Below are 24885 nucleotides of genomic sequence, written 5' to 3'. Positions count from 1 at the left end.
TTCCACCGTATGTGGACAAACGTCCTCAGACACAGCTCCTCGTCGATGAACGGTTCACACTTTAAATTCAATTGTAACTCTACAACAAGATACTACATACAGGCTAGCACTACGTACTGGAGAATTTTAATCTAATAACTGGAAACTACGCGTGCCGTCATCAGTGTGGGGGCTCTAAAATCTAATCACTGCTGAGGTGTAAATGGAGGTGATAGAGGATGCTAAAGTGTTGATGTTAGTCGGAGTTAATGGGGAGTTCTTGACAAGCTAATGGCGGTCCAGTAAGGCAACAGGACCCCAGTTCGTCTTACTTTTGCAATGCTCGGTCGAAGATCTCTAACTTCGAAGCCCAGTATCTGTGCTTGCATTTATAGATTCAGTCAAAACATTGCGCACAACTGGGCTTAGGTTGCAGGAATAGCATAATATGCGATATTGGAAAAGAGTAAAACAAGTCATAAAAAGGAAAAATACACTAAGTATATTGATAATAAGTGAGTATTTACCTGATCAATCTTCATAGCTGTGGTGTTTGAGTCTGTGGGCAGATTTGACTTCTCCAAATAGAAGGCCCTGTCGTGACATCAAATATTAGTAGTTTTTGTTTGAAAATGTACGCTTCAGCGAAGCCCTGCATATTCGCGCGCACGTATTCACAGATGCATATGTAGCGGTGCTGCAATCCAGAGAACTGGGAAGTCAGAAATTGACTCAATGATGGGAGAAAAATGCTTGCAAAGACACACTAGCAGACCGTAAGAGGCACTTCGAATGATTTGAACGTGTATTTCTTATATGTAACGGCTATCACAAAGTAACAAAAGCTGTGTCGGCTCTATCGCGAGATCTGTTTAAAATATATCCATGCATTTTCTTGACAGTTTCCCCTCATCATGGTTATCCCCCCTGCTGGCCGAAGCCTGGACTAAACTGTGGGGCCGATGTGCCCGAATACAACATTACCTAGTTGCACGTGACACTCGGAAGCAACGAAACTCAAGTCCATTGAGTTACGTATCGGAACGGAGCGTGTCCTCAGTACCTGAGTTTGCGGTAGTAGGCCTTGACCTTCTCCAAAGAGACCGCATCGGTGCGCTGCTGCAACTCCTCCGCGGCGATGTAGTCCTGCTGGGACACGGCCTCCGGGCGCTCCAGGGCTGCAAAACACAACGGGGACGAGTCAGAGCCACGCGATTCATTTCCTCATGGCAGCGTGTGACAGAGCATCGCAATCCCCTCCCATAGTAAACACATATCCCGTTGGTTTGATTTCCTTTGATATAAATTACGCCTTTGCTTATGTCACACTCCAGTTCTTGCACTTTTACCTGAAGGACACGTTTTCCTATGATACTTGCATGTTGTGCACGTTTCTTATGCGACTTATTTCTTTACTTTTGCTCGTAAGCAGAAAAGTCCACTCATTCTGCAATGCTTAATACATATGTACATGGATGGAAATAGAATACATTTCAAAAACTTGATATCCACTCACTTGCCTATTTATTTTAAGAAAATGTTGTTTTACTATAAAGCCATAATTCAAACCAAAATGCACAATTTATCCACGACTGCAATTGCACCCAAGTAATTCATTCCTGAAGTAATTAAACATCTCAAGCAATGTGATCTTATTTTTATTTTATGTTCCATGGTTTAATTTGAATTTGCAGTTGTGTCTTCGTGATAACTGACGTACTCAAACCCCAAATCTAGTACCTGTATAGGAAATGACAGTACAACGCTCATAGCTATGCAAGGATGTCACCAGCCATAGCAGATCACAGGATGCTTAGCCTGACCGGCTGCAGCAACGTTTGCTTTCCAGTAGGGGGCGATGTAGATCGCCCTCCAAGTCTCACAAAGGTGAGTCTGTGCTGCAAGTTGCGCAATTCTAACAACCGAACATGTGAACAACACATGAGCTCTTTCGTTGGATTCGTGTTCCAACTGGCGATTGCCTGTGGAAAATTAATGACTTTTTGGCACTCAGCTCCGTGATGCATGAAGCGAAGTATTCACACCTGGGCTGGCCTGACACCGGCGGAGTGGAGCGCACTTGTGAAGTCAAGGCGCAACGTAAAGGTGGGTACGCAGATGGCTTCGGGCGAATTTCATAAAAGCGCTTAAGTGTGCAATGAGAGCAGGTAAGAGCCCCGAACGGTGCACGAAGGCAGAGTTGAGAATCGTACACCTGGCGTTTTCATTGACGCGTCCTGCGCACCGCTGTGAAATACTGATTCAAATTAATAAAGCAATCAGAACAGCATGCTTGCGAGTGACTTTAGTTAGTTTGTCCTGGTCAGGTGCTTAAAACCTCTATTTGAACAGACATGTACACTATACTTTGGCAGCTGATAACTCATTTGCAGAGAACTACAACCTGAGTTAGTTGTTCAACAGAGCAATCGGGTTCCGATAAACGATCGGCCAACCGTCCCCCGTTCCCCCCCCCCTCCCATATACCTCTGGTGAAGAGCACGGTGTGGAGTTTGAGGTTGCCTCCGTTTTGTAGCCGACCGGGCAGCTCACTGAAGTGCCAGCTATCCAGGTAGAGCGTCACCTTCAGGGCCTGTCGGCTGCCCTCCACCTGGTAGCGCACGGGTGAGTCTGCAACGCAACACAACACACACACACACACACACACACACACACACACACAGAGACAGACAGACAGAAGAGCAGTTAACAAGACATGCAGGAAACATGTTGCGATTATTCAGCTACCATTTAGACACTGGATTTTTTTTATGCAAGGCCAACATGAAAAACACAAATGATCGCGAAGCTGTTTTTCAGTATTTCGCCCCCTATAGAAGAACTTGAGCTGCCCAGTGACATACAGGAGTTGGGCGACCAGTGGGCAAGTCACGTTACGTCACCACCAATCAATGTAAGTTGGCTATTGTGCCTATTTTATGGTTATAGTCCAGTGTGACGATTACATTTTGAAGGTGAGCCTCCTAATGTGATTTGAAATCGTGTTAAGATACACAAATTGTGAACAGAAAACGGAATTATTTTTGTTTGAATTCTTCAACGCTTTGCCACAAAATTCCATCAATTCAAGACAACCATTTTGGGCTCCAATTGGATACAATATAATCAACAGAATAAAAAGGACACAGCAAGTGTGTTACGAGGGTGCTTGAGGGTTCACTACAGCGAACTGTAACGTCTACAGAAACAAAGTAGGGATCGCTTTTTAAGAGATTTACAACAATTGTTCAATGCCGTTGGAAAGAAAGCAAATCTTTCCAACGAATTCTCAAAGTGTGCTACGAGTACCGCTAGTAAGGACAATACATTCGCATGTAATCATTTAGAAATGTCTGTTGTTAAAAATTTGGGTGACATTTCCATGCAACTTTCAGGTGCAATACCTTTGAATGGAATGATTATTTTAGTACAGTTTTTTAAATGTATTTTCTCAAGCACAGTGTTGATGTTCAAACACAAATATGTTGGTCATTATGCTGCTATTTCCTTGGAGGTGGGACTTGGTGTAAAACATACATCTTTGTAGCTTACTTGCAATGAGGCATTCATCGTCCAGTTGCCTGAAGAACACTGTGACTTTGTCCAAGTCTGACAGAGCCGCCTTGGTGTCTTCTAGCATGGTCCGCTCCTCTTTCTGCAGGGGGGGGAAGGAGAGGGCAGGTTGAGAAGATGCGCCGGCAGGACAGTTTTGATCCACTTTATTCACAAAAGGTTTTTGTGAATAAAACGCACCTCGAAATCAATTCCTGCCTGCTATCTTAATTCCTTAGGGCAGGTTGAGAAGATGCAGGACAGACAAAACATGAAGGAACTGTCCAGGCAATGTTTTGTGTAACACTTGACTACTCTAATGTACAGAGAACCCCCGCATCGTCGTGGCTCATCATTGGTGAATTTGTAGATTTTTTGATCCTCCATTATTTGCTCAAAATAAACTCATTTGTTCGCAGATTTTGTGTTCAGGCTGAAGTCATACAAATATTACTTTTGCAACATCTTGCCGTTGTTGTTACTGTGGCAACATGTATTATTGCGTGTAAATGCAAAAAGTTGAATTGAATTACCATTCGTTTCAAGTGCCGGTGCGCATTTGTTTGCCCATGTGTGATGTCACTAATACGACGGAAGAGCCTCACGTGCAAGCGGTTTGTTCGTGTCGAATCATTTCCTTCGACTGAACACAGTCATTTAGGGAACGCGGGTTCATGATTGCGTACATGATTCTTTGTTTGCACTGATACAGACCACAGCAAATCAGGTGAACCAGTCTCCTTCTTGAAGTGTTTTCCTGTCAATTCCGAACCCCTTTAAGGGGTTGGAGAGTGGGTCAACGATTCGCGGCATGGGGTTTCACTCTAATTCCACTAAAGTAAGGTAAAACTGCTCACCCTTTGAAGATACCTGACAGATTAATAATCACCAGAAAAGTGCATTACAGTCCATTCGTGGCGTTTTCTAGGTATTGCGGGATTTGTGGTGAGTCTATCCCAGGCGGCACAAAAAGCACACCTTATGCTTTGTGGTTGTTTTGCCCGTATATACCGTACCGTAATCGTATGCTCAACATGGCATCTCCTGGCTGTGATGTCAAGCACAAGGTGCGAGGGCTGCGGGCAACCCTAAAATTTGCCTTTGCGCCTTTCACGGGAAGGTGTGATGTAGCATTTTTTGTTTTTACATAACGACAATTTATAAACAATATATATCATTGCCTGGTCAATTGCTTTTAGAGTTTTCAATGAATTCAAGGTCAAAGAAATGTCTTCGATTTTTCGCGATGCGGCCCCTCGGAGGAAAAAGGTTCGGCACAGAACATTTCGCTGGATCTCCGAGTTGGCATTTGACTTCGGAGGTTTTTCTGTACATCACTGAATTAGGAAATGTGTGCAGGTTTGCCACAGTTGTCCTCACCACATGCGGCGCGAGCGAGGACTGCAAGTGCAGCAGCACGCCGATGGCAGATATTTGCTCCAGCCATTTACGGCTGGTCTCCTTGCTGTCCTCCTGGTACTCGCCGGCGTTGTTGAACCGGCATCGTAACGCGGCCAGCAGCTGCTCGGCCAGCGTGCAGACGGCAGCCGTGGCGGCCTGGCAGAAGATGACATCGCGTCGAAGCTGCAGAGATGTGTCTGGCAAAAGAAAGATGGAAATCCTGATTGAAAAGTGCGATTGAGTCCATCCATCCATTTTCTGTACTGCTTTAGAAATGTTACTAATAAAGCACGTCTCACAGAGAGGACTCATAAAGGGCTTCACGTGGTTAAAAAGGAGACTCACTAACATTTTACAGTAAGTACAGTTGTACATGCATACTGTGAACAGCCACAACGTTAGGTACACCTGCACGATCGACATTTGAGATTCAGTACTCGACGTGCATCCTAAAGTCTACTGGGAAAAATGCAGTGTTTTAATTCACACTGTCAGAGAGGTATCCATTTAAAAATCGCGAGAGCTGGTTCTTATCAGAGAGTCAAATTATGGGAAATGTTCACACAGTTCTGGGTTTTTAGTTTTATCGGCCATCACATTAAAAGCGATGATGTGTTGCACTACCTGTGCATTTCAGCAGGGCCAAGAGAAGCTGGTTCTTTCCATCTGCAAAAAAATGATGGAAAACAGTATGTCGTGATGATTGTATGTAAAACAGAAATATATCCAGTACGTATATATGATTCCAGTGAATACTGTCGTGATGACATATGTGCTGTGTGAATGCCTTTGTATTTAACAAACCTTCCACAAATCTCTGCAGGCTCTCCACCAGCGTTTTAATAGAGCTGGGAAGGTTCCAAGGGTCCTCCTGGATATTCTTGTGGATGACATTACGATAACGAACCGTCCAGTCTTCTGTCTGGCGAAACTCTGTTCACATGAAAGCGGCAACACGTGAGTACGCGTCTCTGTGGCTGGGCACACGATTAAAAACACACTCTCTCGCGCGTTCACGCGTAAGCAAATATGAACCTGGTTGGCTGTGGTCGGAGTAAAAGTGCTTGGTCTCCTCACAAGCCTTGGTCATGACACTTCCTTTGAGGAGGCAGTTGATGGAGTCAACCTGTGTGCAACACACAAAAAACTCAAACCATCCGAACAAATTTGCGGCATTAACTCCCAACTGAAGGGCTTTTTTTTGCGGTGTAAAATTGACACGTGCCTACCGAGCAGACGCACGGACGTGACCAATCAACAGAGGAGCATTTGTCAAGCTCCACTCTTTTGGTACTACAGTATACCACCGAGATAAGTACACAAAGGGAAGGGTGCCAAATGGATAAGGACGATATGAAGAGCTTATTTTGAAACCCTCCCCATTTTTTCCACATACAAAAAAAACCCATTAAACAGGGCTTCATGGTCCGGACTTATGGAGTACTTTTAGCTGGGGAATTCACCTGGATATTGTTTCACACTCGTTCAGGTCCATGTAAAAAAAAAAATTACCACGGCCATGTATTTTATTCCTTTTGCAACCGATCATTTCAAAGTGAATCCCTTCTAAACATTAAATTGTGTGGTTTTTTTGTTTGTTTGTTTTTTAAATTTATAATTATTATTAAGAAGCCCACTCCTCCTTGCGGATGGGGTCAATGCAAACAACACATTTTGCGGTTACTAGCTTATCTTACTATCTATACACACTGTATCTATATTCTGAGCATCATCCATCTTATTTATTGTATTAATAATATTGTTCATCGTCAATCAAATGATTTTGTATGGATGTATTACAACTGGAAAGGTTGTTTAAATCGAGTACTCCAGTGGTTCTCAAACCTTTCACAGCAAGTGCCCACCCCCCAAAAAAAAAAAACTCTGCTCTCAAAGTACCAGCAAATGACCAACATTAAAACCAACAGCAATGTTGGAGGCCTAAGTGTTCGTCAAAAATGATGCAGCAGTTTTAGTCCGAAAAAGTTCTTTTTTTTTTTTTTTTTTTTTTACTGTAACATTATGCAGTTGGAACATTAACACTGTTAATTAACACTGTTCTTAAAGAACAAAAAAACATTTTCGTAAAAAAAAATTATTCCATTATAATGCGTATCAATTAAGTGAACTTAATTAAGTGAACTTAAATGTAAAAAAAAAAAAAAAAAAAAAAAAAAGGTCCTTAAAAATAAAATGCAAATGTATAAGAAACACAGTGTAATTCAGAAGTAAAATAAAAATGTACGGTATTGTGCTTGACTCCAAAAAGAAACAGGCTAGCTACAAGGTTCATTCTAATGTGTTTGATTAAATGGCATGTATTAAAATGTACATTTTATTTGTATTCACGGATTTTTTTTCAAGCACAACTAGAGAAACCCTGTGTAGCACTAGTGGTAATTGTACCACGAATCACTGGCATACTGCACAGTCCTTTGTCCCAACTCGTCTTGAACACGTACAGTATATACAGTACATGTATTTCAAAGTGAACGTACCTGGTTGAAAAGATGCTCAAGACAGCCGTGCAGCTTGTCCTGTTTGTCTGAGGGGATCCTCATGTCGCAAGGTAGCTCATCCCCTAGCAAGCAGAACACAATTGTCATTTTTCCCAACATTGATAACCTGCAAATTTAATCCAGTGCAGTGTGCAAGTATTGTATATGAAATGGGTATATGTCTCACATTGTGTTAGTGTGCGTTCCTATGAACGGGAGTCCTGGAGCAAACGCACTCTACTTTAACAAAGTAGCATTTAAGAACCAAAAAAATGTTATTATTTTTTTCGGATGACTGTGGTCACTTATTTTAAATACTGTAGCTTTAAAGTGTGATGTCATGTGAATGGTATAGCTTCATGTTGGGGGTCATGATCATACACTTTCAAATGAATACATAAAGTGAACAAGTACTGTTTTTGTTCATGTTTTCCATTTGCACCCAGAAGAACTGCAACTAAGGGCAGACATGTTTGTTTGTCTTCATGTGAGTCGTTAGATGCAGTGACACATTTTCCCTTGTGTTGGCTCTCACATTGGATCAGGAAGCCTCCAATGCGGCGAGGAGCCAGGTAAAAAAAAAAAAAGAAAAAGAAAAAAAGAAAGGACTGAAAGTGTGTCACTGGAGATAAAAGGACTGCGAGAGTGTGGCATTTTGGACAACAAAATAAAACGTGTTGCGCTACATTTTCTGCTCAGGTTTTTGTTACCTGATCCCATTTCGTCACTTCCCAGGTAAGAGCTGTTACTCCTCACACTTGTGTAGGACAGGACAGAATCTCGGTTGCTGTTGCATTCACTGATGTAAAAGCACATAAAAAAAATAAATAAAAAAACAACAACAAGAGCACACGGTTCAAATGTGGCAAAGCGCATCGTTCTGCTCTGCAACCACAGAGGAAGTTTGCTCAGCTTTAGCTTGTCATTATAATGTCAAATAACCTTTTATTTACAGTATATCAAAGGGAATTAAATGCTTCTCACTGTAGCAATAACAAAAGAGACTTTCCTTTAATGGGTAGCAGCATCAGCTTGTATGACTTAAATATGGAAAACTGAGCTAAACTACAATACCGTATATGTGCAGCAAGCACCCTTTGCCTTATTTGAAGCTCGGTATTTCTATGCACAGGTCGACATGATTCGACGGGATTTGCGGGAGGAGACAGCCAATTAGCTGTCAATTTTTGACAGCTACTTCTGTTTGACCCAGTTTTGTACCCGCTTTCTCTATATTTGGCCCTTTCCCCTGATTGGTTGCCTGCGTGTAGAAGACCCACTTGTGAGAGCACGTGTTTTTTTACGTCGACAGCGCTGGCTCGGGAGCGGAGAGGGAAGGCGGAGATCTTCGCTGGTGCCGTAGATAGGCTCGAGAAATTCGAACGACCTGATTTCAGGCCTCTTGGCTGAAAAACGTCTGAAATTCGGGAATGCGTGGGTGATTTTAATTCACATTTCACTCGTTCACTGAGAGGTCATAAAGCCAATATTACCTCCAAAACAACAGAAAATGTTGGTTTGGTAAAATATGACACCTTTAATCCTAAAGACCATATCATTTTAGAGAAAATGTAAAAAGTAGCTGGAGACCAATGGAAAAACAAAACTAATTGATGGAAAAAGAAATGACATGCCACAAACTCACTCCTACTCTTCTTGATGACTCTCCCTCACATAAGAGACTTAGAAAATATCGCACGGCAGTTTGCAACAGAAACTACTCGATCATGATATCTGCACAAATTCCTGGAGTCACATTTGTTATCACTCTACTGTCAACGCAAACCAGTTGAAGCTAGTCTCATTTCTAACAGGACCGCTCTCAGATGATTACTTAATATATTCCCCTGTGCATCGTCATACGGTTATCTTGAATTTATTGTCAAACGAGTGAGTAAACAAACAAAACCCGGCCTATATTTTCCATCGCATCCTCTTGCGATGAGGTAGTCGCACACGCTGCGGCTGAGCCTTAATGAGAGACTGGGCCAGGAGGCCGCACCCCAAACGCTTGGCTCTATTATAGACCGTCCCACCACACCGACAACCAATAACTACGCCTTTGTGAGTGGTGGAGGGCGGGGCTCGGCGGGGCACCGCGCACACGTTTACACACACGTCTTGGGTGAGCTCACAACAAGCAAATTACATAACCAGATCAGACCAAAACATTTTGAAGTCATTTTTAGCCCTGCAATCTTAAATTGAAATGCCAACATCTGGAGTGAATTGTCAGGCTCCAAAGGGGGGAAATGAGCTGGATTATGGGTTTGTGAAGTCAGTCGAGGAGTTTAAACACTTGCTCATGTGTAATCCAGGTGTGAGACAAGGGTTTCCTGTGTCTCCACTTGACAACTCAAACACAAAAATTAGGCAAAACATTGCAGAATTGGCAGCACTAGCTCAGTTTTAAATACAAAAAAAAGTTGCCATTAGAAGCTACTGAAATCTGCAGACATGATTCGGTCACCTGTAGGAGTCTCTGTAGCTCATTGTGTCGTGACCCGAGTCCTCCTGGTCCTCCTCGTTCACCTTGAAGCAAACCCGTTTAATGCCACCTTGCTCCACTTTGTCCTGGTCGCAGCTGTCCTCACAGGGGCCCAAAGAAGGGGGCTGGCCTGTCCCATAGACGGGAGCCCCCCCCCCACCTGTCGGGATCTGTGTGGGCTCGGTGATGGATGACAAAAGACTACAGGAATGAAAGAAGACATACGCAGTTATATATATTTAAAAAAAAAAAAAAGAATCTGAGAAACAATCATTTTACATTTTTACATTCTAAAAATGTATACTGCATTATGTCACGGGACAAAGACTCCCTCACAATTCCAGATTTGCATGTTACACCCCTTCCTCACAATGACAGTTTCTTCTATTCATGCACTGGCCTGGGACATAAATATTTTGGGCCTGAGGAATGTTGTTGTTTTTTTTCCAATCCTCAGCCTTACACTAGGCAAAGAGCACAATGAAAGAAAAAAAAAAAAGCCCAAATTATGACATAGGCTTGACAACTCCCAACTCTTTCTATGGAGTTTTCTAAATATCATTGTGGAGGCTAGACACACATAAACGCCTATAGCAATGTTTTGATAAGATAAATCAAGACTTCCTGTTGAGTGAAAGATAAGAAGAGGACATTCAATCTATCCTACTTACACGTCTATTTGAGCCACATATTGCTTCATTTCTCGAACAGCAACGTCCAGGCGGCTGTACAAGTGAAGGTAAGCGTCCTGCGTCTCCATGTCCTCCTGCTTGAGCAGAAAGCTCAAGCCGCCTTCGCCGTAACCTCGGCCGTCCGTCAAACTTTCGCCTCCATTCAAGGACTCCTCTCCGTCTTCCCCGTCCGGGCCCAAAGAGTTCCAAGAAGGAGCTCCCATGCTGCTCACACAATGCTGGGTGTGTGACATGGGGTTCAGTTGAGCTGGATGTGAAAAGAGTACAGTAGATCAATGCAGAGTATAGAAGGGCTGCGGGGGCGAAAAGAAACGGGAGACAAATGCAACAGATGAAAACAGACGCAGGCTAATGCAGAGTAGAGTGAAGTAGCTTGGAGTACATTTGAGTAGAGTGAAATAAAAGTGAGAAGATTAGCCTCATGCTTCTCAATGTTGAATGAGTAAATTAGTAGAGGATACAAAATACAATGGAGTGCTAATGTGTAAAGATGTAGAATCAAGCGTTGTAGAGTAAAGTAGGGCAGAGTAGAGACAACTTGTGGGCTGCGGTGGGTGAAAAACAGACTTGACTGTCTGACATCGGGATCCACAACAGATGTTTAAATGGAGGAACACTTTTGTCTGCTTTCCATTTAAGGAGGAACTTGTTCAGATGCACTCCCGCGGCTGACATGCAGAGCTAAGTCAAATGTTTACTTAAGTTACAAGACAGAAAAAGCTGCAGTAACCTGAGAATTCCTGCTCGGGACCCAGAGTGCGTATTATTAGTAACGCTGACATTAAGCAGTGCCTAGAATTGTATTTTAAAAACCTACATTATTTAGATGAATGAGAACATCTGCTCAGTGCAACTGCTAGGCAGATGTCAGAGGGAGTACAAGCGGGGCCTGAGGAACAATGCAAGAGATGTTGTCTAGACAGCTGCATTGCATTTGCATCTTGCATGAGAGAGGATGCTAGTATTTGACTATTTAGGAAGTTAAAAGGAAATGTACTTCTAACAATAGAAGAAGAATTTTACAAAGCCTGTATGAGACTCCCCCCCCCCCCCCGCGCCCCCCCATGTACCCTCAAATTGTATGCCTTTCTCTGCCCTTTGACCTCTGCAGTAAACTAACCGGATCCAAACGGCGAACTACTCGTCGGGTCTACCAGGGAAATTGCTGTAGAGAACTAATGGCATTCCATTCATGGCGCTGTGGGATTTTAATGGCCATAAAGGTCAATTAGCCAGAGTGATCGCTAAGCTGCTGTTAAGTGGGCTCTTACTAACCCGTGCCATGACGGACTGAAAGGAAAATATCCAAGTACTGCATTATTTTGACAAGTACAGCTACAATCTGATTGAATGCCCTGCATTTCCAACATCGTGTGCAGTTGTTTATTAACCCAAAGGACACTACCTTGATCCGGGTCGAGACCGAACAGCGAGTTCTTCCGTCCAAAGCGGATATTAAAAGTCCTGCCGGCGGAGGTAGCACTTTTGGGGTAGGAAACCTGCATCAGGTTGACGTGGAAGTTGGTGGGAACAAAGTCCGTGCAGCTCAACGGGTGCGTTCGGCTGCTCGCTTGCCTGAAGGTGGGCCAGGCCGTGTTTCGAAGTTCCGAGGAAAACTGTGACAACATATGGGTAACACAACAATTACCAATGTCCTGACAGTTCTTAATTATAACTGTAGCAGAAAAGGGGAACAGCAGTTAAGTACAATAACATTTCATTCGAACAAAGTACAGCGAACGTAATTTAGAAGAACGCTGCCGAAGCTCAAACTCATTGATTGAAATGACAGTCAACATCCACACAGTAACATTCACACGAGCATCATAAAACATTGGAAAGCAGTATGTCTTTAAACGCGACGAGCAAGCAATCAACAACACCCCTGTTATACCCACGGCCAGGAAGTGAGACCATTCCCTACCTGCTGGTAGCTGTCGATGCGCCATCGGATGCTCTCCAGCTTGGTGTCGCAGATGTGCCTGAACTCATACTGTGGCATTGTGACCACTCTGTCGCTCCGGGAGATGAGCTGGCTGCAGTTACTGACAAACTGCCCGTCATCACTAGAAAAGGCCTCAAGAATCTGCACGAGTAGACAGTAGAGAGTTGAAGGAAATGTACTACCATTAATGTGTGAACCACATATACAGTATAGGTAACATATTCATATAGTTTACACAAAACTACAACCTTAGCAGTGAGGGTAAAGCAGCCTTTAGGCTCCATTATCTTTTCCAGGACGTGGCTCTTGATCCCGGCAGTGCTGACGTATTCATAGAGCACCCCATGCTCCAGGTGGACATTATCCACGGTCAAACTGACCAGCGGTGTGTCATCTGACACGGAAAGGCTTCCCAGTCTATAATCTGTGGGCCGCAGAAAAAGAAATAGGAAAGAAACACATGGAACAACTCGTTTGTGCCCTTCGGCAAAAGCAACACGCCACATTCTGATTGTCCATGCATAGATTTCGGGACAATCTGTGTGTTGTACAGATATATTGAATTGAGCATTTTATAATGTTGAGTGCGTAGCTGAATTGTGGCTCAAGAGACTATTTAAATGTTGCAGTTGTTCTCTTGAAACTAACTGAAATAGTTCATGAAGCTGCATCAAAAGAGGAAAACCTAATCCTTGTGACTACTTGAGTAAGCACAAGACGTAGAAAACACATTTTTGGAAAAAAAAAAGGGCACTTTGGAGGAAGTGCCTCTGCCAAGTTCGAACGCTCCTAAATGTTTAGGAGCGTTCGAACTCTGACCATCTATTTTCTGGAACGCTAAAATAATGACGACGTGATGGCCGAAGTCTGTTTCACTCCAGTCCTGTAGGTGGCAGTAATGGGCATTACTAAGCGGGTGCCCATTTCTAGACGCAGCAAAAATGTCTTGGTGGAAGGGGGATGGGGGAAATCAAAACAGCTTCCTTGATTTTCACATTCTTGTGGATCTAGACTGAGATTTCAAGGCTTATTGGTTGGCCCACGCACCACCCATCCAGTTGGTGGATTTAGTTTTGTGTACTGTAATCTCGCCAATTAACTAACTGCTAACTAACAGATTCACCGAATGTGACGTGATAACGCGCTGCAGAGAATGCCACAGTCTAAGAACAAACTGCTGAAAAGGCTTTTTTAACAGCCTGCCAAAGACTCAATACAGACATTAATAGCCTCTGGCAATCTAGATGGAAAATGATGTCAGAAGCAATGATGTCATATCATGGCTGCATTATGACTCAATCTTCAATCAGACATCAAGCAGCTAAAGTTCAAGTGTCAAAATGAAATGGTTGGGCCACCAATGAGACTCAAAATAGTAAAAAAAAAAAAAAAAAAATTATAATAATAATAATAATACAAAAAACTGAGGAAAAAAGGGTGCGCATAATCCGTCTCACCTGTTCCATTGGTGCCATTTTCCTCACTGTGGCCAGAGCCATTTTCTACAGGGTAAGGCCTGAATGGGCTTTCTTTCGTTTCAGCTGAAGCTCGCTGGCTTTGAAGCTCTTCCACATCCTCAAAAGCACGGTACACCCACTGACACTGGGGATGCAGTAGATTACAGCTAGATAGTCATAGGTGCACCAATTCATATCATATTTAACAATGAATCGATCATTTTCATGATTAATTATGATGTGTGTCACACTTTTCCCTAATCTACATTCAGAATTCCAGTAATTAAAGTGTATGTGTGTACATCCACTTAATGAAGAGAATCAAGAAGGTCCACTGAGGGTGAAGTTGATTCTCCACCCCAAACTCAGCAGTGCAATCAACCACATGGACAACATCCTGATATCAAGCGATGCTCCAAAACCAATCCAAAGAGGCCTCACACTTTGGCTGAGCCTGTTCATTGGGCGTGAGCGAAGAGGATTTGGAAAGAGAACAGTAGGCTGGGAGGACTATGAAAGAAAACAAAACACTGCAGCGCACTTAATACAGCGAGGGAGACGTCCCACTCTGTCTGCAGCCCTGTGAAAAACCGCCTGGCACCGCTGACTTCCTGTTACCCAGACGAGAGTGTTGCAGGTTAGGATGTCGGCTGTGCACAATAAAGAGTGACCTTGTGAACTCGAACATGACTTAACCAAACACAAATTTGAACCCAAACATTCTTAGCAACAGTGGTCGACAATCCTGCAGAAAGATACAAGTTACTTCATTTGCGATATCTGGTTTGTGCACAGCACTGTGTACATTTTGGACTGCAGAACAGTGAACGGTATGTGGGAAAACACCACGCAGCCCACAACTGGAGTCGAGAACAGTGGTGGTGACTGGAACGATTTCTGGAGATTGCAGATGAATGTGAAAAGAGGGAAAGATACCGAACATTAAAAAAGGCTAAGGTGCTAACAAAAGTGAAAAGCAATGTGCGGGGGTTTCCAGTTGTGTTTTGTCCATATGGTTGTTTGTTAAAATACTTCTTCCTAGTTCAAAGAGAATGACAAAGAGGCGTCATTTGTAGCATAAATAATGTTCATTCTTGTGTTGTAGGAGTTGGGTATGCCACATAGCTGAATACTGATGTCATCGTATGTGGGTTTTTATGAAGAAGTACGTTGCCATGTCAACCTTCAGACCCTGCCACGCTCTTATTACAACGCAAATTGATCCATTGTGTTTGTTTTTGTTTGTTTTGTCTTCTCACCACATGGGGAAGCTCGAGGTTCGCCTGCTGCGCGCTAAAGTGCTCCAGAACCTCTTGGTAGTCGCTACGGTTGACGTTGTTGCCGTTGACTTTCAGGATGACCTGACCGGGATGAAGCCCCGCCCCTGCCGCCTCCCAGCCTGTGTAGAGTGTCAACGAGAGAGGTCAAAGGTAAGATCAGTTAGAGTCGGAGAGACGGAACTGCATTGGTTAAATAAATAAATTGTCGTCCCGTGTAACCCGAATCTTTGTTCGGCGACCGCCACATCAAGCAAACAAAAAAACCTGTCAATTGTTGAAGGCTCAATCTAATTTAGTCAGGAGCCTCTGCGGTTGTACCGGTCTGAATCCTCCAAAGGTTTTCGACAAAAATAAATACATGAAACCTTGGAGTACATCTGGACTACATGATGTCACCGGAAAGGTCAGGACAATCTGGCAAGACCTCAGCTCAGTGACCATCAAAGAATTAACTCTGCATGTGTGGATTTTCGGGGCTGCTTTTTGAGATACTTTCTATTTTGTAGGACCTTAGTGTCTGTAACCCCAAGCACCAAAAATGATAGAACTTTATCTCCTTTTTCCACAATTCTTGTTAAAAGAATGGAACAGCTTGAACAAGCAGTGTGAGCACAAGCAGAAAATGAGGAGAAGTTACTTGACGTAAGCAAATTTACATTCAAACCAGTAACTCCAGCATCACCATACTGTTGTCATTTGTTAACCAGATTAAGTTTCATTGTTTTTACTAATAACAAAAGTGTGACAATTAATGTCAAAGAGTGAAAATCTGAGACACATCTCATTACTGATCATTAAGTGTTGTTATTTTTGTTTTTTACTAGCATCAGTACAATTCATAAAGATTTGATCCTGACAATGCGTACATAACCAGACAATAACCTTTCCTTTTTTTCTTGTTCCAGCAAGAAAACAGACATCCATTTTTCTCACGACATGCTATTCTAAGCCACTAATGGCCTTTCAGAATGGATGCCCAATCAACACCTCCATTACCTGTTGCTCTACCATCTAAAAATATCACTTGCATCACTTCCTCCTCAGGGTAACAGCAGTTACCTAACTACAACACCACTGGGCCCCGTATTGGACAGCACAGAGGGAAATTAGGTGACAGACGTTCGATTAGAGTTTTAAACAGCGTTACGTCGACGTAATATGCCTAAAAGTGGCAAATGTAGAAGTGTCTGGGAAGTAGAGTTTGGCCTTTTAGGGATTTGAACCTTGACCGGATGCCGTGTGGGTGACAGGTGGTCATAAAATCCCAATAAAAACTCACTAAGGGCAGAATGGAACAGGTGGCTAAAGGCTAGAGTTACCTCATCTTTGCCTTGACTTCAGTAGAGTTATTTGTCTTTTCGACACCATAAACGCTTTCAAAGCACTTCGCAGCACTGATGGCGTCATTGTCAGGGTAAACTTGCTGAAATATGTGCACAGATACCCCAAACATGAGGGTCCTGTTGGCAAAATATATGAGGCTTGTAACCGAGTGCAGTAAATGTAAATTCAATGACACTTCTGCAGCTGCAGACTGCTCACGAGCAAAACTACACGAGCATCAACAAAACCATAAGGACATTCTGGGTTTTGTGAGCTTTATTACCGTTGTTAAAGCAGGTTACTTCATCACACACACAAAACAATGTGTTAGATGAAGGGGAATAATACTGTTTTCCAAGGAACGTCTGTTAAAATTGCAAACTGTGAGATTTCCTTAATTTCTCAGTGGGCATGATATGAAACCCAACGACAAACTTCAGGCACTTGCAGGAGGTCGGAATCTATGAAGGTCTATAATTTGACAATCTGACATAAAATATCATTGGTGAAATTAGTAAATGAGGAATGTCCACCCTCGATGGAAGTCTGTGATCGGGTTTTCACAAGAAACTGCGTGTCACAGTGACATTCATTTACAGTCATAATGCTGCAGTTCAATCAATGGAATTGGTCACTCACCTTTCCTTACAGCGTGGACATGAGGGGGGGCGGAGCCACATAGTCTAAAGGAAAGGCTGTCTGGGTTGTCAGGGACTTTCACAATCCTGGAGGAGAAATACCCAGTCGGACCAGTGCACCTCACGTGTATGTTGCATGCGTATGTGCGCAGTCACTTACTCCTTGGCCTTGGTGGCGACGAGCAGCCGCAGGGAGCGTCGTACGCAGAAGGCCTGGTTGATCATGGCTTCCACCTCGGAGAAAGGCCTGAGGAACAACAGGTCCTCGTTGATGGTGTGGATCTTCCTGCCCGCCTGCAGACCTGCCATCTGGACGGACAGATGGACATGGATGATCTGGTCAATAATAGGTCACACCATCCCACCGTGCCTGCAGTCTGATAGTAAGAGTGTCACGACAGGACTGCATTGAGTTTGTGTATTACCTGTTAGCGCTAGCGTTAACAGTTTTAATGCACTGTAAGGTTTTGATGCCAAGATCAACCAATAAGTGCATCCAAGGTGTTTTCACTTAAATTTCAATTAATTGGCCCCCCCCCCAAAAGTAATTTACTCCAAATAATGTACCTTTGTTAATGTTATTTTTGCAACAGTCAAGTCACATTTTTTATTTTTTTTTATTTTGGGCAAGCCGTTCGCCTTTGGCGACACATTTGGAACTAGGACGCACACAACTTCCTTGCGGCTCATGAAAGCGACTCGCCTATGATGAGTACTATACATCAACCTCACCATGACCAAGCACACCGCCATAGTAAGTTTGGGATATAATGTGAAACCTTTGCACTGTATATACTTTTTTTTGTTTGTTTGTTTTTTGTTACCTTGAAGCGGGGAAATACCCAAGTATTCCCGCTTCAACTTTCTCACACCAACAAGTCGAGGCAGATGTCCACCCCACACAGACTCTTAAGTTTCCTATTCAGTAATGAAGAGCATAGTCTTAAACCTGCTGTGTGTGAAAAGTTACTTTTGTTGCAAAATGACGTCAGCTGAATGAACTACCATCCACCACCAAGTAATGCAAATTCATCTAATCGTGCAATACTTAATAAAATAATTAGTATTCGACTATGAAATAAAACATCACAATGGTGTGACACCTTGTCACATGCTTTGCTCGCTTTTGTCAGATACAAGCGTTACCTAACTGGCTATTAATAACTTTCACACTACACGATGACCCGCAATGGGACATGAAATGCAGTCACGTTGTGAGAACAGCGTGTGCGCTCTGAGGGGATCCAGCGTGAGTCCAGTGTCCTGGACACACATCCGGAGGGGTGGCCTTGGCTGAGCTGGGGCCCTGAATCTGGATAACGGCCTGGGATGGATGAATGACCGGGAGGAGCAGAGAGGAGTTTGCCTGACTTGATGTCATAGTATCATCGTCAAAGGGCTGTGCATGTGTTTGTACGTGCTTGTGCGCATGCGTGTGTGTGCGCGCGTGCGTGTGTGTGCGCGCGTCAACCCCTTTTGAGAGCCCCATGGGAATCAGCTGAGCCGCATTCAATGAGCTGGCACACAGGCTGTGTCACAACTACCAATGGTGTTATTGTGGGGAGGTTGGGGAAACTGAGGATGATGAATAAGAGACGAAGAGGGAAAGAGAGGAAAGGAGAAAAAAGAGCAGAGATTGAGGGTTTACTGTGGAAAGAAAAGTCCAGAGAGACAAAGAAAGAGAGAAATAGAGAGAGATTATCCAGACGCCGATTTGGGATAGCAATGAGGGAAACTGAAATAAGAGAAAGTAATTGCACTAAGTTAGTGGAGACATTTATCAAGACAAAATGACCTTCATTTGGATAGACACCAGATCGTACACCATCATAGATATACGGTAGACCAGTTGCATATGTCTGACTTCTGTCAATAAGATCCACACATTATTTACTGGAAAAACAGTCATGTGAAAATCTTAAATAATAGCCGGCCGGTCACCCATTTACAGAATTCATGGGTGACCGGCTTTTATTTAAGATCTTCACATTTCATCTCGATCCAGATTGAAGTATCTGAAATTGAATTTTCTATGAGACTTCAATTATAGTGGATCATAATTCGTTAGTACAGTACGCCATAGAAAACGCTGGGTTGGAAGGCAAACTCAAGGTTTTCTATGACTGCAAAGCCATAACCCTAACCCTTCAGTCACTTGATTTTGATACGTGTATATAGAATATACATACATATACAGTGCATATATACAGTATAATGTATACAGTATGTGCACGTGAGTTCATGCCAGATACGAGCTCCGGGTGGAGCAACCCTAAAATGTGGGTGTTCCCTGTCGAATCTGGCCTTGCGCGTATTCCCCCGTCGAATTAAGCACTTTTCCGCTTCTGCGCTTCAGAGGCTAGGCTGTATTAAGTCAAGCTGCCCAAGAAGCTGAAAAATCATATTGCGTTCGAAGTTTGATGCAGTTTCATTATACGCCACACACATTAATAACACTGTAAGAGACTTCCAGAAAGTATCAAGAGAGACTGAACAAAAAAAATATTCTCTTGCGTTGATGACAGAGGCGCCATGAGTCAGTTATGACAGCGTTTTTTAACCAGGCTATTTTTTGGTAGAGAATATGAAACAGGGCGGGACGGTGAGCGACTGGTTAGGGCGTCTGCCTCACAGTTCTGAGGTCCGGGGTTCAATCCCCGACCCCGCCTGTGTGGAGTTTGCATGTTCTCCCCGTCCCTGCGTGGGTTTTCTCCGGGCACGTCGGTTTCCTCCCACATCCCAAAAACATGCATGGTAGGTTAATTGACAACTCTAAATTGCCCGTAGGTGTGAATGTGAGTGCGAATGGTCGATTGTTTCTCTGTGCCCTGCGATTGGCTGGTAACCAGTTCAGGGTGTGCCCCGCCTCCTGCCCGATGACAGCTGGGATGGGCTCCGGCGCGCCCGCGACCCAAGTGAGGAGAAGCGGCTCAGAAAATGGATATGAAACAGCACAGTGTTCTCACTATTACAACAACAACATTCATCGTAATGGTGCAATAGTGACCTATATATTTCAGCATTTGCTTTTATTTGTTTCGATGTTTGTGGCACGCCCCCCCCAAAAAAATTAACAATTAATTTTTAAAAAAATCCTGTTTTATTGAAGGCCTGTAATACTAAATTCCAGCCTAGGGGGGCGACAGAAGTTGCATGTTATAGCTTTCAGTCATGAGCACAGTATTCTGATTAAATTGCTTTTATTGGATTTACTGTATTTCATACGGAACTTTTGTCCACTCATCCCAACTGGCTGGGGATACATTGCAAACCTACATAAGGTATTTTCAAATTTAAAGTCTGCTTTATCCTTTTTCACAGATTTCAATGATATTCACAAGTATAAGGAAAAGTAGATGTTGCAGAATTTCTACGCCACCTGCCCTGTCAATGAATCACACCTTTTTGGTGTTTCCACATTTATTCAAAATTGAAAGTGCAGTGGATAATTCAGAAGTCTGGATGTGAGAATCCGCAAAGATGAAAAGTGCGCTCGTAAAAAAAGGAATTAAGCATGACCAGGAGAATACGATATAATATTTCAGAACTGCTACTAAAGTACTTGGAAGTTCCTTTAACAATCATAGAATTACATAACGCATTTAAAAATATGCAACCGAGACGGGCGCCTGGTCCGGACGGAATCCCTGTTGAATTCATGAAACATTTTTGGCCAATACTAGCGCCTCTATTTTTCAGAACAGTCAATGAGATAAAGGATAAAAGGTAGAATTAGTAGCCATATGAACACAACTTCAATTAAGTTATGACTAAAGCCAGGTAAAGACCCCACTCTCCCGGCGAATTATCGGCCTTTATCACTGATGAATGTAGATATCAAGATTGTCTCAAAAGCCCTCGCAGCGAGACTTGAAAAGGTACTTCCGTCGATAATCCACTATGACCAGACAGGCTTCATTAAAGGTAGAAGTTCCTCAAATAATGTCAGACGTCTGTTGAATTTAATAAGCATGTCACAGCGTAAAAATCTAAACGCAATCATCATGTCACCTGACGCAGAGAAAGCGATCGATAAAGTCGACTGGGCTTTCCTGTTTGCAGTACTTCACAAATTTGGCCTTGCAGATTCATTTATACATTGGATAGCAACATTATACAATTCGCCGAAAGCGACAGTCACCACACACAGGATCACTTCACAACGTTTGACATTACAAAGAGGAACCAATGCTATTTGCAATATTTATCGAACCACTTGCTGCCGCTATACGTCAGAATGCTAACATGAAAAGGTATCTGTTCACTAGCGACAGAACACAAAATCTATCTATATGCTGATGATATTCTTCTTTACTTACAGGAACCCAAGTATTCTCTTCAGGCAGTCTTCAATCTCATTAAAACATTTTAACAAATAGACTACTCTATTAACTAGACAAAAGCAACAACACTCCCAATAACAAGATCATGGACTCCTGCAGAAAAAAAATCCCAGAGTACCCTACGCCAAAAGGAAACATTAAGTACTTAGGTCACAATATTTCGTCAAAACTCACAGAGCTAACCAATCTAAATTACACACCACTTCTGGAAGAAATCTCAGCTGATTGAAGACGCTGGAATAACTTGCCTATATCTTTACTGGGAAGAATAGCTACAATAAAAATGAAAACCTTACCTCAAATAAATTCTTTATTTTCAATGATTGCATTTAAGACCACATTTAAATGGTTTCAAACCTGAGATTCTGCTGTAATACATTTTTATTCAAAAAATAAGAAAAACGCAATCAGTCTATCCACTCTTCAGAAAAGTAAACAGGAGGGAGGCCTAAATGCTCCCAACTTGAAACACTATTATTGAGCTAACCAATTACAATACCTCATCAAATGGTTGCAACACAGTGAGGAGTGTTATTCTTGGCTAGAACTGGAACAGACAGACTGCAACAACATCAAACTACCAAAACTCCCATTTATTTCTACTCGTCTTAAACGCCATAAATGTTTCAAGAATCCAATAATCGCATCCACCTTAAAGGCTCGGTGGCAAAGTTTAGAATCGACAGGATCTCAATTAGCTCCCAGTATGCTCTCCCCAATCTGGCATAATCCATATTTCGAAATTAATAATATACCCCTTCATTTTTGTACATGGGAACAACATGGAATTGACCACCTACGACAACTATTTATCAATAATGTTTTTAGGACACGTGATGAACTATTCCAAGAATTCCGGGACTATTTTTCACTCCTTCCTGATCTCGGGGGTGGGGGGAACCACTGGGGTGACCTCCTGGGGAGAAATGGTGGTGTGATGGTGACTCGCCCACGTGCCGTGGGTGCTGGGGCGGTGCCGGCTGGCACCCGCCTGGGTCCCCCGCTCTGGTGGGCGCCCCACTGTCGCTTCCTCCTCTTCCCTCCATTCCTTGCGTCCCTCTGCGGTCGCCTCTTCCTCTTCCTGTGGGGGAGCCGGGCGGTCCCCTGCGGGCTGTGGGGTTCTTTTCCCTGCCTGGTTTGGGGCGAGGAGGCGTCCACCTGATGTGTGGTGGGTGGGGTGGGGTGATTGGCTGGGGGGGTGGCATTGGGTCCCTGCGGCCCCCGCTGGGCGGCTGGTTGCCTGATCCCGACCCCCCCGATTGATCGGGTGGGGTCCTCAGCCGCTGCGGTGCGGCCACAGCAATTACAGGACACTTCTGTTAGTCTTTGTGCATGTAAAACGGTATCAATTCGCTTGCATGTATCCGCAGGCACACATCCCTTCCTGCAACAAATAACTCATGGATATGCAAATCGCTTGCGTATCCCCTCACTTATACTCTCGTCCTGTACACTTTTATAATTTACATAATTAATGTCACCATACTTCAGCTGTACAGCCGGGTTCACGACCCTGGTCTTGCATGCGTCTTCTCCTGTCCTTGTCCTGTTCTATCTTGTCCTGTCCTTCCCTCACAGGGTGTAGCACTACAGCCCCGTGCAAGACTCATATTTAACGTTTCATCGGTGTAGATAATGTGATGATTTACTTCACTCATCCTGTTTACAATTAGTGCTTTGTCTTTTGTCTTTGTTACTTTCTCCCTTCTAGAAACTTTGTTCTGTTCGACTGATCAAGTTTGATTCTCAATAAACCTCAATTATAATACCACAGCGGAAGCTTAAAAATTCCACTGTGACATAGTAAAACTGGTTCGGCATGAAAGGGAAACAGATTTTCCATTCTGCTTGACCTAACAGGCGAACAGGACAAAGAAAAAAAAAAAAAAAGTACTTGGAAGTTGTTTGTTTGTTTGCCAAGCATGCCTCCTTGGCAGGCGTAATGATGAAACTGGAGGAGTACATAAACGAAAGAAGGGCTACAATAAATAGTGGTGAACAACAACGTTCACACTGGTTAAGAAGAGTTCAGCCAGGTGCATCATTTGCCTATCTGAACTACTTTCACAGTCCATTTTTTCCCTCAACCATTAATGTGGCATATTGCATTTTACTTGTGTGTTTATTTTTGTGGAGGGGATGTGAGGGGGCATGTCATGTGGCTTGACATCCAATCACAATGAAGCTCACGCAGGGCAACAGAAGGAGACGGACAGCAGCCGTCCAAACATTCGACAGCCATTAACTACAGGAACTAATGCCATGGGGCATGGAGAAGAAACACTGCGTGCGTGTGCGTGCGTGTGTGTGTGTGTGCGTGCGTGTGCGTGCGCATGTGGTTACCTCCGCGTGTGAGCCTCTGGTGACAGACTTCACCACAATGGCCTTGTTTTTCTCCTCAATCTCAAAGCCGTAATCCTCCTCCTCGGGGTGAATCTAGCACATAAAGATCGAATTACTCAATTTAACCTGTCTAGTATGGACACTCATTGGCCACTTCTGGCTGTCTCAATTATTCTGCCATGGAGATAATAATAAATAGAAGCTGTTAATTTCGCAATACGTCTATCATTGTTGTTGTTTCTGCACTCTCATACTGGGAACTGTTTTAAACATTTTGACTTGCTCAGGTAGCTATAGAAACGTAATCAAATATTAAAAACACTTCTGATTAAGATACAATGTTCTTCCACTACAGTTTCACCACCACAATAATAAACATAGTTTACTAAACGTTCCAGTAAGTATACTGGTCTCTAATGGTGCATGCTTGCAGTTTTGAGCATACGTGTGCGTTATGTACTGTGTCTTGCGTCTCTGTTTCTGGTACTCTTCTCCCCAGTTAGTGGGGGCTCAACGTTGTCATTAGCGAACACATTAGCTGGCTTCCATTAAGTAAGCATTCAGGGCCATCTTCCTGCTGCGCAGCCCTGATAAGATGGAGATGGTGGTGTCAGATGAGAGGAAGATGGCTGTGGCAAATAAGGAGTTTCTGAACTGTACCTGGCCCTTTCTTTGTGCACTGGGGCACAGTCATGCTGGAACAGACAGAAAAAGGTTTCCATAAAGTTGGAAGCATCAAAGTCTAAAATGTCTCTCAAGATGATGAAATAAGATTCTGGAAGGATTAAAGAGTCAAGCCCACCCCTGACTGATTGACTGACTCTAAATGCTTTTGACTGAATACATGTAAGCCCTGCGATTGGCTGGCAACCAGTTCAGGGTGTACCCCGCCTCCTGCCCGATGATAGCTGGGATGGGCTCCGGCACGCCCGCGACCCTGGTGAGG

At 43.4% G+C, this 24885-nt stretch overlaps 1 protein-coding gene across 2 annotated transcripts in view; it reads right to left on the bottom strand.

The window, feature by feature from the left end:
- The window catches only part of prex1 (phosphatidylinositol-3,4,5-trisphosphate-dependent Rac exchange factor 1), a 98437-nt gene that overhangs the window by 3294 nt on the left and 70258 nt on the right, over positions 1–24885 (bottom strand). The window contains exons 17-36 of one of the 2 annotated variants that reach the window (XM_061672162.1): positions 23940–24032; positions 17414–17562; positions 17255–17340; positions 15272–15411; positions 14013–14157; positions 12804–12979; positions 12535–12696; positions 12016–12226; positions 10590–10857; positions 9901–10119; positions 8141–8229; positions 7431–7513; positions 5968–6058; positions 5737–5865; positions 5557–5598; positions 4912–5129; positions 3532–3634; positions 2467–2610; positions 1043–1157; positions 507–573 (exon numbers count right to left, since the gene is read on the bottom strand). In XM_061672162.1, the coding sequence (XP_061528146.1) occupies positions 507–573; positions 1043–1157; positions 2467–2610; positions 3532–3634; positions 4912–5129; positions 5557–5598; positions 5737–5865; positions 5968–6058; positions 7431–7513; positions 8141–8229; positions 9901–10119; positions 10590–10857; positions 12016–12226; positions 12535–12696; positions 12804–12979; positions 14013–14157; positions 15272–15411; positions 17255–17340; positions 17414–17562; positions 23940–24032 (2730 nt within the window). The remainder of the gene's footprint in view (positions 1–506; positions 574–1042; positions 1158–2466; positions 2611–3531; positions 3635–4911; positions 5130–5556; positions 5599–5736; positions 5866–5967; positions 6059–7430; positions 7514–8140; positions 8230–9900; positions 10120–10589; positions 10858–12015; positions 12227–12534; positions 12697–12803; positions 12980–14012; positions 14158–15271; positions 15412–17254; positions 17341–17413; positions 17563–23939; positions 24033–24885) is intronic. The other variant, XM_061672172.1, reaches the window with a different exon arrangement.

The sequence above is a fragment of the Phycodurus eques genome, chromosome 1 (assembly GCF_024500275.1).
Source record: "Phycodurus eques isolate BA_2022a chromosome 1, UOR_Pequ_1.1, whole genome shotgun sequence".
In the NCBI taxonomy this organism is placed as follows: Eukaryota; Metazoa; Chordata; class Actinopteri; order Syngnathiformes; family Syngnathidae; genus Phycodurus; species Phycodurus eques.
This window is presented reverse-complemented; position numbering and strand designations above follow the sequence as displayed.